Source organism: Callithrix jacchus, chromosome 3, assembly GCF_049354715.1.
Source record: "Callithrix jacchus isolate 240 chromosome 3, calJac240_pri, whole genome shotgun sequence".
NCBI lineage: Eukaryota > Metazoa > Chordata > Mammalia > Primates > Cebidae > Callithrix > Callithrix jacchus.
The window spans coordinates 69,584,176-69,598,614 of NC_133504.1; the positions used below are offsets into that span (position 1 = coordinate 69,584,176).

Here is a 14,439-nt window from a genome sequence, read left to right on the forward strand (position 1 = left end):
ATGATGGAAAGCTACTGGTCAAAGGACACAAAATTTCAGTTAGACAAGTGGAAAATGTCCAAGAGATCTATTGTACATCATGGTAACCAGAGTTACCATATATACCTAACAGTATGCTGTATATCTGAAAACTGCTTGAGAGAGTAGATTTTACATGTTCTCTAAAGCAAGAAAAGTATATGAGGTAATGCATTTGTTAAATAGCTTGACTTAGCCATTCCACAATGTGTGCATAATCAAAACATCATGTCATACACCGTAAATATATACAATTTTCCCTGCAATTAAAAAATTAATAGAACATACATGGTACTCTTATACCCTAATTTTTAGGAAAAAATACTGATTTATACTAACATGGACTTAAAAAAATGTACCTTTAGTTCTTGAAGCTTATCCACATAAACTTGTTTAGGTTGGTCCTCTCCTTCTTCATAAAGCCAATTTTCTGTGTCTTCCAACATTGCAGACAGTTTATTCAAGTCCTAGTAATATATTTGAGAAACACTAATTAAAAATGCTTTCCTTAGAAATAGAAGTCATCATTGGGCCCAGTGCAGTGCCTCATGTCTGTAATCCCAACAGTTTAAAAGGCCAATGTTGGAGAATTGCTTGAGCCCAGAAGTTAAGAAACCAGCCTGGGCAACATAGCAAAATCACATTTCTACAACAAATTAAAAAATTAGTCAGGCATGATGGCACATGCCTATATTCCCATCTACTTGTGAGGGTGAGGTGAGACAGGATTGCTTGAGCCCGGGAAGTAGAGGTTGCAGTGAGCTGAAATCGAGCCACTGCATTCCAGCCTGGGGCGACACAGCCAGATGCTGTCTCAAATAAATAATAAAAATTAAAAATCAGGGAAGGATGGGATGTTTTTCAAGTATAAAACATCAAATTTCAACATTTTCTAACTTCTTATCCAAAAATGTGTTTTTCGCCATACTTCTGCAAGCTGTAAAAATAACTAAGAACCTTCCCCATGTGGGCCCAAGATTGGCAACAATAACAAAATATGGTATATTTATTTACATAATTTGTACTAGCATTCTCAAGTAAACATGTAAACAGTTCTCATAAAAAATGACAGAATTCAGACTTACTTCTGGAGTGATGAATTTTTCATAGACAGTGCCCAGCCTGTCTCTAAAATCATACACATATTCTTCAACAGCATTCTTAGCATCATTTCTTTCTTTCTCTAACTTATCTTGCATAATCATCTTCCCCTATTCAAAAAGCCTCAGGTTAGTTGCCATAAGAACACGCATTAGGGAAATAAATCAAAACCACAGTAAGATACCATTTCACACTCACTAGGATGATTATAATAAAAAAAAGTATTCATGAGGATGTGGAGAAAGTGAAACCCTTGTACACTGCTGGTAGGCATGTAAAATGCTGCAGTCACTCTGGAAAACCTTTTGGCTGTCCCTCAAAGTGCTAAGCACAGAATTTCAATTTCACTCCTAGATATAAACATGAAGAAATTGAAAGCAGGGACTTGAACAGATATTTGTATGTCAATGTTAACTGCAGCATTATTTACAATAGCCAGAAAGTTAAAGCAACCAAACTGTGTGCTAATAGATGAATAAAAAAGTACATAAACACAATGTAGTAATTTAGTTATAAGAAGAAATGAAGTAATGATACGTCCTGAAACAAGGGTGAACACTGAAGTCGCTATGCCAAGTAAAATAAGCCAGATACAAAAGGACAATCATTGTATAATCCCACTTAACACGATTCTAATCTACTGATAATGAGGCAATTTATAAAGACAAACTAGGAGACTGGAAGAAGGGAGGAAGGTAAGTTATTATAGAGTTTATGTTTGGGGTGATGAAATTGTTTTGAAAATAAGATTGTGGTGATGGATGCAAAATACTGTGAATGTAATTAAAGCTATTGAATTAAACACTTAAAAATAGTTACAATAGCAAGTTTCATGTAAAAAAATTGATATATACTGAAAAGCACTGAATTGTATACTTTAAATGGGTTAATTATATGTAAATGTATCTCAATAAAACTGTTAAAAAACAAAACAAAACATAGCCTCCTGTCATTTTACACACTTTGCTTAAAATCCTAGGTTCCCTATTTACTAGTTTGAGATAGCAGAAAAAAAATCTAAACATTAAGTTTTCTTATCCTAAAACAGAGAGCACAATTCCATCTAACGAATAGGGCTGCTAATAAGGTTGAGAGAATTCATATAAAATATTTAGTTCTATGCTTGACACATAACCAGTACTGAATAAAAGCCTTGGAGGGGGTATACTCTGATCCTTGGTGATTTAGTTTACTTGTGTCTCAGATTCCTCACTGTAAAATGTAGTTCTCTAACAGAACCTAGACTTCATAGGTTTGAGGGTAAAAATATAACAGTATTTATAGATGTTAGTTTATGATGAACAAAAGCAAAGAAATAACCTAAAGATTTTAATACTTGAGCAAAATTTTCACTTTAATAAAAACACATGTAAGCTTAAGAATCCCTTTATAAACTACAATGCATTCACATTTGTGAATTGAAAATAATGAGACATTTAAAAGTTAAGAAAAAGTCTCATTTTATATACAAAATTTGCCATAACTGTGCTTCCCTACAATTCATTCCTTTGGGAAAATTTTTCTCAAGACATAAAATTCTGAATTATTCGGAATCTCCAGGAATGCCTGCTTCACATAAAATGCAGCCTTTAACAACTATAATGAATAGATGATATAGACAGGAACTATAAAAGCAACCATTATAAAGTCAAAATCTCTTGATACTATAAACATACAGCAAATGGTAGACTATGAGACACTTCAAAGAAGACTGACCTTTAAATGCCAGCCAAACTCGTAAAAATTAGGAACTACCACTTAAATGTAAACTTAAAAAATATAAATTACTTCTTATGCAGCTACTGGTAAAAAACAAAACAAAAAACTTGTTTCATCCAGATACTGTAACTTAGACATGTAAACAGAAAAGAACATGTAAGAAAATGTCAAGAATGACAGATTAAAAAAAAAAATATTTAATGGATGTCAGAAAACATTTTGAATAGAGATATAATCTTTAAGGACAACACAGGAGAAGAGGGGAAAAGCTAGTATTTCCCCATATGTTGTCTGCTGGATGTTACTGTTAAAGACAGAATAAGAGGAAGACTCAGTTTCAGAAAAGTCTTTTCTTAGGGGAGGCAAAACATATTTTTCATACAACTAAGATGAAAGCTACATAGTACATATGGCATTAATACAGCTCAGTATTTTGTAAAATATAAAGCAGCTCAGTATTTTGTAAGAAATAAAGTAATTCAGTAATCTACTTAATATAATTCATTAGGAGTTATACACTAGTTCCCTAAATTTTAGAGATAATCATTTACTTCTACAAAATTTCAGAATAAACTACCACCTAGTTCAACATCAACTCAGATTTACATACCTCATTTTCAATGTAGCTGTTGAGAAGATCTTGGCCCAGTTGTCTACATAGGCTACTCTGGATCGGTAGATCAATACTCTTGACTTTTCCTTTTTTAAGTGTCTGATTTAATTGGTCTTGTTTGTCTGAGATAGCTGACTGCAAATCCAAAAGAGAAGTAAAAATTTCTAAAATTAGCTTAAAAACAGTTTTAAGAGGTAAAACAAAGTAAAATCAAAACTATCACAATCTGTTGTATTTATTTTAAAGTACTACCTTAAGACTGATGGGAATTTTGTAGTCTGTACGTTAAATCCTAGTTTCTATATTAAAAATCTTATTTTGGAAATGCAAAGCAAAACTAAAATGAGTAGTTACTTCTCACCCACTACGGTGGCTGTAACAAAAATATAGAAAATAATAAATGTCGGTGAAGATGTAGGAAAACTGCAACCCCTCATACATTGCTTGCAGGATTGTAAAATGTTACAGCGGAAAACAGGAAGTTTCTCAAAATGTTAAACAAAGATGACAATGTTAACAAATGTTAATAAAAATGCTAAACAATTTTGACCCAGCAATTCCATTCCTAGGTATATGTCCAAGAAAAATGAAAATACACATTCCCACAAAAACTTGTATATGATTGTTCATAACAGCATTATTCATAATAGTGAAAAAGTGAAAATAACCCAAATGTCTATCAACTGATAGATGGATAAATAAAATGTGGTATGTATTCATATGATGCAATATTATTTGGCCATAAAAAGGAATACTGATATATCCTACAATCTGGATGAACCTTGAAAACATGCTTAGTGAAAGAAGCCAGTCACAAATAACCAGTATTTATATAAAATGTTCAGAAAAGGCAAATCTACTGCCTAATCCCTGTGGCTGGCAGGGAGAGGGTCGAAGGGAAATGGGAAGTCACAGCCTTCTATTTGAGATGATGAAAATGTTCTAGCATTGTGATGATGGTTGCACAACTGAATATACTAAAAACTGTAAACCTAACTGGATAAATTGAATGATCAGTAAACTATCTCAATAAAGCTGTTCAGCAATCAAAGTTCTGGAAAAAAAGTTTCCAGGTTTTAAATAACTTTAGAATCTAAGATTTAAAACTAAATAATCTCTGAGAAATAAATCTATTCAGCTAACCTGCATAGATTAAATTCTGTGCAGGTTAGAAAAAGCTGTTGAGGATGATGGCTTAGAGTTATGACCACATTCATCTCAGTGGCTGGGACATTCATTTCAGTGACTGTCTTAGAAAAATAATTACTCTCAATAAAGCATTTACCCTTTAACATTTTAACTTTGAAAGTATCAATTTTTATACATAGAAAAATATTTTATGCAATAAAATACTTAATTGGTTAATTAAGTGGTTAATTCTGAGATACAGAATTAAGTGGTTGATTTTGAGATACAGAGTACAGCTAATATAAGTTTTCCTCATATAGCTTTTTCCATCTCATATTTTTCTGACGTGACTTTTTTCACTTAAAATTATAATTTTAACTTATGTATTCATACTTCAGAAGTACAATGCAGTTACTGGTGAAACATGAGATGTAATGAATTACGGTAAAGAATTTAGGCCATTTTACTGTTGTGTTCTTTGACCAAATTTTTTTTTTAACTTTTAAGTTCAAGGGCATATGTGCAGATTAGATAGGTAAACTCTGTGTCACAGGAGTTTGTTGTACAGATTATTTCATCACCCAGATATTAAGCCTAGTACCCATTAAGGGGAAGGAGCCTCTCTTCCCCTTCCAACCTCCACTCTCCAGCAGGCCTCAGTGTTTGTGTCTATGTGCTCTCATGAGTTGAGAAAAACTGTTAATGAAAAATACATATTTTTTTCTACCAAAAAAGGTAATTTTGCTTATGTTATTAGAGTTCATTTTGAAAAAGCACAACTCTTAACAAATCATTAAAGTATATTTATTCTGGCTATCAGCTTTCTATACTTTTTTATAATTCTGAGATCAAAAATATCAAGTACGTTAAAAGAAAGCATTATAAAATATGATAATTCAAAATATCAATTTCAAAAAGACACAACTACAGCAAAAGTAAACCAAACCTTTGTTTTGGCTCCTGTATGATCAATTTCCTCTTCTGGGGTGTGTTCAGCATGACATTTTTGATGCCCTCCTTCATCTTGGTCAACCTGCATTTTATCCTAGAAAGAATACATAATTGATAATATATGCAGTGTCTTTTTTCTTGTTTTAAAAATGTAAACCGCATCTTAGAGTTCAAGCCTGTTTTGAAATGTAAAATGTAGAAACAGTTAAGGAGAAGCTCATTTTTCAAATGAGAATTGCTACAAATAAACAGATTAACAAGTAAAGTAAAAAGATCTATTTGATGCTATGGGATAAACCTTGTTTGATTTATGGCTAAATAACTGCAAAATACATGGAAAATTGTTCTCAAGTCAAATTTACAAATCAAGATTTCCAAAAGCTTACAAGAAAAAAAAAAAAGAAAACATTCAAGGGTTGGGGGCTAAGTGAGGGACAGCATTAGGAGAAATACCTAATTTAGATGATGGGTGCCGCAAACCACCATGGCACGTGTATCCCTATGTAACAAACCTACACATTGTGCACATGTATCCCAGAACTTAAAAACATAAAGAACATTCAACCAGACATAAAAAAAGTTTATAAATAACACGAGAAAATAAAATGGAAAAGATACAAAATCTATAAATTACACAAATATAATACTGTATCTTTAATTGTAAAATGTAAAATAATTAGAAACATCCATTTTGAGTTTTGATATAAATACATCAAAACTCAAAGTGGGTGTTTCTAAATTATTAAAAGGTATACTTTTAAGATTTTATGTCTATAAACCAAACTTTCTACCAATAAAATCTCCAAAATGAACTCTCCACTTGGCAAATAATCCCATGTGTATAATAGATTTTTTTGGTCACCTTCTTAATGCTATCTGTCACCATCCTCCTGAAGAAAGCTTGAAATGTAGGAATCAGCATAATTTAGGTCTCCGAGTACATCTAGAATTAAGCAAATCTGTAATAGCCAGAAAGCTATTTTGATTAAAAGCTTATTTCTCCCAAAGAGAAGAGAAGTTTTTTAATTAAAAGGCCAATTTTCTTTGAGAGCGTGAGGTGGGTGGATCATGAGGTCAAGAGTTCGAGACCAGCCTGACCAACATGGTGAAACCCCATCTCTACTGAAAACACAAAAATGAGCCAGGTGTGGTGGTGTGCACCTGTAATCCCAGCTACTCATGAGGCTGAGGCAAGAGAATTGCTTGACCCTAGGAGATGGAGGTTGCAGTGAGCTGAGACCGTGCCACTACACTCCAGCCTGGGCAACACAGCGAGACTCTTGTTTCAAACAAATGAACAAAAAAAGTAAATTATTTCTGATATTTCAATCCCCTCCTTCCAACTCTCTTCCCGACCTTACAACCTCCCCAACCCTGTTGATAGATAAGAGGTGAAAAAAGTGATAAAATGTTGAGTTATTAACTAATTTTTGTATTACTCCAAAAAAATGACATCAATTAAATGGCTACAATGCCTTATCACTTAGAATTCTTACATTTATTAAAAGAGCTCTTCCATTATATATTTATATCTCTTTTAGAGAGAAAAGAAAAATAAACCAGATGAAGTAGTTATTTCTAAAATTTCTTCACATTCAGAATCTAACTCTAATGAATCACTGAATCCAGTTGTTAATGTATTTTTCTACACAATATCATTTTATGTGTCATCAGGAGTGCAAATGACTCAGCATTTGTTTAAAAGTTGCTCTAATTTGGTCTCTAATGTTTCTTATAAGTCACTAATACCTATTCTACAAGACTTATGACTGTATCTTAATCACAATGTTTTCATACCTTTCTTAAATGGTCTGTTCACTAAAATGTCAAGAGGTTGCCAACTACATAGTCAAGCCACTAGGAATAACAGCTGAGTTCACAGATGCACAGGTAATGAGAAGTATCTCATGACTATTGCCAAGGCCAACAGCAAATATGTTATCAAGACTCATTTCATTAAGATGTATTTAAAAGTGGAAAATTATACATCTTAAAATGGATATAAAATGGTAATAATTTGTTAATACTTTAAAATGATTTGAAAACATTTACAGAATTATTATCAATAGTGGGATAATTAATGGAAGTGCCTCTAGACTCTGGCTTCCCTGAGGGATTTTAAACTCCATGAGAGTTGAAACCATCCTTCTGTTTGCTGCTATGGTCAAGCACACATTTTAGGTACTCATAGTTATTTGTTAAATAAACATAAAGCACTTAAACAAATCTAGATATTATTATGAACTGTAAGGTTTTATCCTATTTGTATCTTGATTTATCCTCTCAATTTCATTTTTTTCCTGCTATTCTCCCATTCTCCACATCTATATCCTATACACAAACCACTCTTCCATTTGTAACACACACACAAGTCTTGCTGTCTCAGTGCCTTTGTATTTGTTATTTACTCTGCCTGGACAACTACCTACCTACTCCTTACCCTCAAACTGCCTTTTGCATCTTTCAGACTAGCTTACCTGTTCCTTCCTAAGTGGTTTCCTCATCACTATCACATGGTTTCTACTATGCATCCCCATTAATTTCCTTTAAATTTATACGCTATCTTTTTGCTTCTTGCCTGTTCTTTCCCAGTAGAGAGCTACAGATGGATGGCAACCTTTTCAATCTTATCACTGTATCCTTAGTACACAGAAGACTCTTGGCTATACATAAGCAATCAAATATTTTGAATTAAAAAATAAAGAGAGGTAGATAAAAAGAAAAAGAACCCAATGGTCAAGAACTGGGAAATAAACTATGGTACATTAGTAAGAGGAAAAGCATATAGTTTCTTTGATCCCTGTTTTGTGATATAGTTTAAGATGTGATAATTTTTCTTTTTTTTTGGAGATATGCTGTCCAGGCTGGACTCAAACTCTGGCCTCAGCATCCTGAGTAGCTGAAACTATAGGCACAAACCACAGTAATTTCTTAGTATGCCTCTGTATTAAATTATACCTCCAAGAGAGGTGTCAATTTTCTCACACATCATTACATTGACGTCAGCAAACTCTATTGTGATTTTTCTGGAAAATAAATGCTCTTTTAATTTTGAATTAGAAAATAACACATATAAATTGACCCTCATAGAAAAAAGAAAAAGGCTCCTGCTGATGTTCACTGGTTTATGTCTGAGCCTCTTACCTACCTCGGAATCAGCAACACCATCAGCTAGAATAGAGTAAAAATAAGAACTTTTTATCGTATTATTCCCCACCCCTTGAAATTTAAACAATCAGTTTCCAGAGTCTTTGAATTAGTCCACTTTTTTGAGGGGAAGAGGAGACTACTTTATAATGGTATTTAAGTCTTTAAACTTCCAAATACAGAACTAAGGAGAAAAATCCTAGAGAGAACAATTAAGAAAGTGCACAGGCCAGGAACCATGGCTCACGCCTGTAATCCCAGCACTTTGGGAGGCTGACGCAGGCAGACCACAAGGTCAGGAGTTTGAGACCAACCTGACCAAGATTGTGAGACCCCATCTCTACTAAAAATACAAAAACTAGGTGGGTGTGGTGGTGTGTGCCTGTAATCCCAGCTGCTCAGGAGGCTAAGGTAGGAGAATCGCTTGAACCTGGCAGGCGGATATTGCAGGGAGCTGAGATTGTGCCACTGCCCTCCAGCCTGGGTGCCACTCCATCTCAAAAAAAGTAATTGCACAGAATATTTTCAACACAAGGTATTCAGCATCATCACTTTTGTTAGCAAGGAAAAGGAAATAAACTACTGTTTTTTTCAAAACTTATTATATAGCTGTGATAGGGATTTAAAAGATAATATATATATGAATGTGCTCACCAACAATGCCAAGTATATGATCCATAATGTTAGCATGTTAGCTACCTTTTTCTTTTGATTACATACATTGTAAGAGAAATATTAAGAAACATATCACCTATCTAGAATTTCCTTATACGGGAACTTCACCTGCCTGCAAATGTTCTAGAGCAAGAAAAAACTATCATAAGCAGCTAAGTCTCTGAGTAACCAAAGCAGATGTCATAAATCTGTGCACTTTATTCACAGGTGAACCCACTAAGTTCACATCCAGAAATCATCCTTTAAAGTTTGGTTAATTGAATTTCCAGCTCACAAACAAAAGCAGAAAATAAGAAATACCAGGTGAAGTTCAACATGGGTGCCATATTATTCTTGTTGTATTTTCAGTTCCCAGGATTCACTAATATAAAGAAAATTAAAGGCCTCAGCAGAAATACTTAAAGAGAAGGTAAATGATTATGAACAACTGGTCTTGGAAGGCATACAAAGAAATACACTTTCAATTTTAGTAAAAATAAATCTTAATGAATTAAATTTATTTATCTAAATTATTGTGGATTGTAATTTGAAATATTAACTTTTCACCAATCATTCTTACATTAATTTATGAAAAACTGTATCTTCACTAACAGATAAAGACATTTCCTCTTCCTCAATTCAAATAAGAAAGTGATTACAAAATTATAAAGACTGAAAGAAAAATGGCTGGGTGCAGTGGCTCACGCCTGTAATCCCAGCACTTCGGGAGGCCAAGGCAAGTGGATCATGAGGTCAAGAGATTGAGACCATCCTGGTCAACGTGGTGAAACCCCATCTCTACTAAAAATACAAAAATTATCTGGGTGTGATGGCACATGACTGTAGTCCTAGCTACTTGGGAGGCTGAGGCAAGAGAATCACTTGAACCTGGGAGGCAGAGGTTGCAGTGAGCTGAGATCGTGCACTCCAGCCTGGTGACAAACTGAGACTCTGTCTCAAACAAAAAAAGAAAGAAAAAAAAGCCATAGTTCTAAATGAAGTAGTTTAAAGGCTAGTGGTTGAATTCTGATCAATTTGGAAGAAAGATGCATAGTAATTATTAATAAAAGCAAACAAAAAGCAATCTTTAGAAAAGGCAGAAACCATCTTGAAATAGGACAAAAGAAAATCTAGGGCAGATTTTCAATTGTAATTAGAAAAACAAAAAACTAATAAATGCCATTAAAAATAATGCACAAAAATAATTCATGAGGAGTGCACATAAAAAGATGAAAACGTTGTATAATGAAATACAATAAAGTTCTCCTAAGAGTTCATCTACAGTATCTCCAAAGTAAATTCAGTGCCACAGAACTTTTTAATAAAGAAAAAGTTTAAAAATCTGTACTTTAATATTACTGAATGTACAGCACATTCCTCTCCTTAACTGTCTCACATGTCTCCCAAATAAACCGAGAAAAATTCTTTATTAAGCATGTATTTTCAATCTAAAAAATGTATAGTTCAAAATTTATCATTCTGAATTGGTTTTATCTGTAAGCTAAAAATCTAGCCATAATAAAATACATGTTTTAATGGAAGTTAAGAACTTAGAAAAGAACTCCAGGTTAACATGCTCCATATAATGCTATGAAAGATGTACCAAACTCTTAAAGTATATTAAGATGTGAAAGACGTAAAGCACTGAAAATAGTATTATTCTTTAATCTTTTATCAAAAGACTTTACATTGATTCCCACAGCAGAAATTCAAAGCCAAAACTCAAGAGTAATGCATTCAACCATTAAAGTCCCAATTATGATTAAAATATACTGTATACACTATTACAAGAACATTGAGAATGGATTTCGACATACCACATTATCTTTGTTTTCATTTTTAAATGAAGTTTCTGTCTCCATTGGAGCATCACTGTGATCGCCTTCCAAATTCTGCTTCTCAATTACTGATGCACTAGCCACACTGAAGATTCCATGGATGTTAACACGAACTTTAACCTTCACTTTGGAACTATCACCATCAGACTGTGGAAAAACATTCTGAACAGTGAAGCTCCCTTAAGGAAAAAAGAACTCTGATCAGTATGTGAGCTTCAGATTAACTTATTCATTTATTGAGTAATTTGGCTATCACCTTTAAGACACTGGCAAATAATCATGTTGGCAATAATTATGATCATATCCTAACTGATCACTATGGGGCAGTTACTTCCCCCAGATTATCTTTTACAAACCATAACAAACCTGTTATTAAGTCTCAGGAAGCTTAAGTAACCTGCCCAAAATCATCAATGCTAGGAAAAAAAAAGCATTGGGAATTTAACCATGGACAATTTGATTCAAAGGCGATAAGTTATCTTATAATGCTGGTACTTGAAAACCATAATAGCAAAATTCAGTTTCTGAGTTTGAAAACTAGATACTACCCTTTTGATATAAGCTTTACAAATCATAATCACCTTGGTAATTCATAAAGCAATTCCATTTTTGGATTTTTCCTATAGTAAAACTGCAAAGTTTACAGTCACTAATACCTGCAGAGATTATTAATGCTTTAAGAAATCTATTAATGTTTTATTTCTTTAAAGAAATCTCATATATATAATATTTATAGTAGAAGAGCAAATGCTAGGCAGAAAAATCAGGTAGTAAAAAACTTGGATGACTTTTTTATGGGTTAAATTTTACCCCCCACTGTGCTTAGTATCTCAGAATGTGACTATGTGTGTTTTGTTTTGAGACATGGTTTCACTGTGTCACCCAGCCTGTAGTGCAGTGGCATGATCATAGGTCACTGCAGCCTCCAACCTCCCAGGCCCAAGCAGTCCTCTTACCTCAGCCTTCAAGTAGCTGGGACTACAGGTGCACGCTACCACGTCTAGCTAATTTTTCTGATTTTTAGTACAGATTAGGTCTCACTATGTTGCCCATGCTTGTCTTGAACTCTTGGGCTCAAGTAATCCTCCTGCCTCAAAGTGCTAGGATTATAGGCGTAAGCCACTATGCTGAGCCTGTGACCGTATTTGGAGATACCTTGACTTCGGACTTCTAACCTCCATAACTGAGACAATAAATTTATACTGTTTAAGCCACCTAGCTTGTGGTACTGTTACAGCAGCCATAGCAAACTAATACAATGTTTGTAATTGTACTGTTTTATATAATAATCCTTGAAATATTTATAATTTTGTACTATCCCCTTCTTAGTCTATAAATCAGTACATAGACAAAAATTAAAAACTTCAAAATTCTTTTAAATGTTATAAAATAATTTTGTTATATATCTTTTGAAAAGATCACTCAGTTAAAATGGGTATTACAATCTCCTATTCTCACTTTCTTTTTTTTCCTATTATTTTATTTAGTCACATCATTTATATGGGCATATGTTTATAAAAGATGGTTAAGACTGGTTAGTAATTTGTTCTTGGGGTTTGTTTTAAAGTGAGAAAGGGGGAAGTAGTTACGAATTCATAAAAGAATATTTCAGGATGATACATGTTGACTATAAACTGAAAAGGTTCACTGACATCAATCCCATAAACAGCAAATACGGATGTAAATGATTTAAGCCTATTGGTTCATTTTTTAAAAGCATCCTTGTTTCTTTAAAGTTAGGTAGTATAAATGATTCTTGAAAATCTACTGTGGACGTGATCTATTCAGTCAAACTTGCTAGGGGTTGGGAAATGATTTTGTGACCATCAAATTTGGAGTCTGAGAGTTCAACAGCATTACAAAAAAGTTACAGTCATGGGACATTTCAATTCTTTGGATGATATGGTGTCTACGCTCTCATCATCCTGGTTACCCTTCATTCTATTTTCACTTATACATTCCTTTCTTTTAAACAAAGAAAAAATATCAAAGTTCACCAAAATTCAGAAAGTCACAGTTCACACTGATAGTAGCTTTGGCATTTGATATTACAAAGTCACTTTTCCATCACAAATATTTTCTTCATTCTGGGTCAAGGCAAAGTAAAACAGGAAGAATACGGTTCCCAAATGCAGAGTCTTGAGTTATGAAGCATCTGGATGAATGTGCATGAGCATGTTGCTAAGCTGCCTTCTGTTAGGCTGCAATATGCTGTTGCTCAGCATATTAAGAGAGGGTCTCGAGAGTACGATGCTAGCTCCAGGATGATTTGTTGAAGACTGATTCTACATAAGTAGTTTTCTTTTTGCCTAGTTCTGCCAAGACTGCAAATCTATTTTTGTTTTGAAAACCCTGTCATGTAGTTTGCTGCCATTTTCCTTTGTTTCAATTATGTCCAGTGGCAACTGGTCAGCAACTCACCAATCACCTGGGATGTGAGAACACTGGGACCACCTTGCCTTCCAATCACCCTCGCTATCATATTAATCCAATAATAAGTCATTCTAGTTGATGCCAGTGAACATTAAGTTTAAAATTAGAATATATAGTCAGTCTGGCACCACAATTTCAATCTACTGATTAAAGTAAGTTTTTCAATAAAAAATAATTCTCACACAAACCTTTCAGGCCAGTTACAGAGTATTTTATTTCCATTTATATTTTATTTTACTTTATTTTATCTCACTCTGTTGCCCAGGCTGGGAGTACAGTGGCACAATCTCAGCTTACTGCAGCCTCTGCTTCCTGGGTTCGAGTGATTCTCCTGCCACAGCCTCCTGAGTAGCAGATATTGCAGATGTGCACCACCACACCTGGCTAATTTTTGCAGAATTAATTTTAAATACAGAATTAAAAATGAATTAGAAATATAGCTGTCCCCTCAGTATCCATTGAGGATTGGTCTCAGGTTTCCCTCAGGATGCAAGAACCTTGTATACATCATTTTGCATGTGAGTGAGACGAGGTCTCACTATACTGCTCAGGTTAGTCTTCAACTCCTGGGCTTAAGCAATCCCCTGGTAATCAAGTCCCTTATTTAAAAAAAAATGACATAGTATTTTGTTTATAACCTACATACATCCTCCCAAATTCTCTAAGTCTGTATCATCTCTAGATTGATTATGATACCTAATACAAAATAAACGGTATGTCAGTAGTTGTAATATGTAGTAGGTAAATAATGACACACACAAAAAGTCTAGATGTGCTTAGCACAGACATTTCTTTTTACCCAAATTGGCTGAATCTACAGATGCTGAACCCATGAAT

General features: G+C 33.8%; 2 protein-coding genes across 3 annotated transcripts in view; both read right to left on the minus strand.

Annotated features, from left to right (window-relative positions):
* Positions 1 to 14,439, minus strand: part of HSPA4L (heat shock protein family A (Hsp70) member 4 like) — a 56,529-nt gene that overhangs the window by 9,210 nt on the left and 32,880 nt on the right. For both annotated transcript variants that reach the window (XM_002745370.6, XM_035292980.3), the window contains exons 12-16: positions 11,149 to 11,348; positions 5,526 to 5,624; positions 3,449 to 3,586; positions 1,104 to 1,229; positions 378 to 485 (exon numbers count right to left, since the gene is read on the minus strand). In XM_002745370.6, coding sequence (XP_002745416.1) covers positions 378 to 485; positions 1,104 to 1,229; positions 3,449 to 3,586; positions 5,526 to 5,624; positions 11,149 to 11,348 — 671 coding nt within the window. The remainder of the gene's footprint in view (positions 1 to 377; positions 486 to 1,103; positions 1,230 to 3,448; positions 3,587 to 5,525; positions 5,625 to 11,148; positions 11,349 to 14,439) is intronic.
* On the minus strand, positions 13,115 to 13,460 carry LOC144581753 (SOSS complex subunit C). Its single transcript, XM_078366534.1, is given in 2 exon segments — positions 13,115 to 13,394; positions 13,397 to 13,460. Coding segments are annotated over 2 exon segments (207 nt in total). The 3' UTR covers positions 13,115 to 13,251.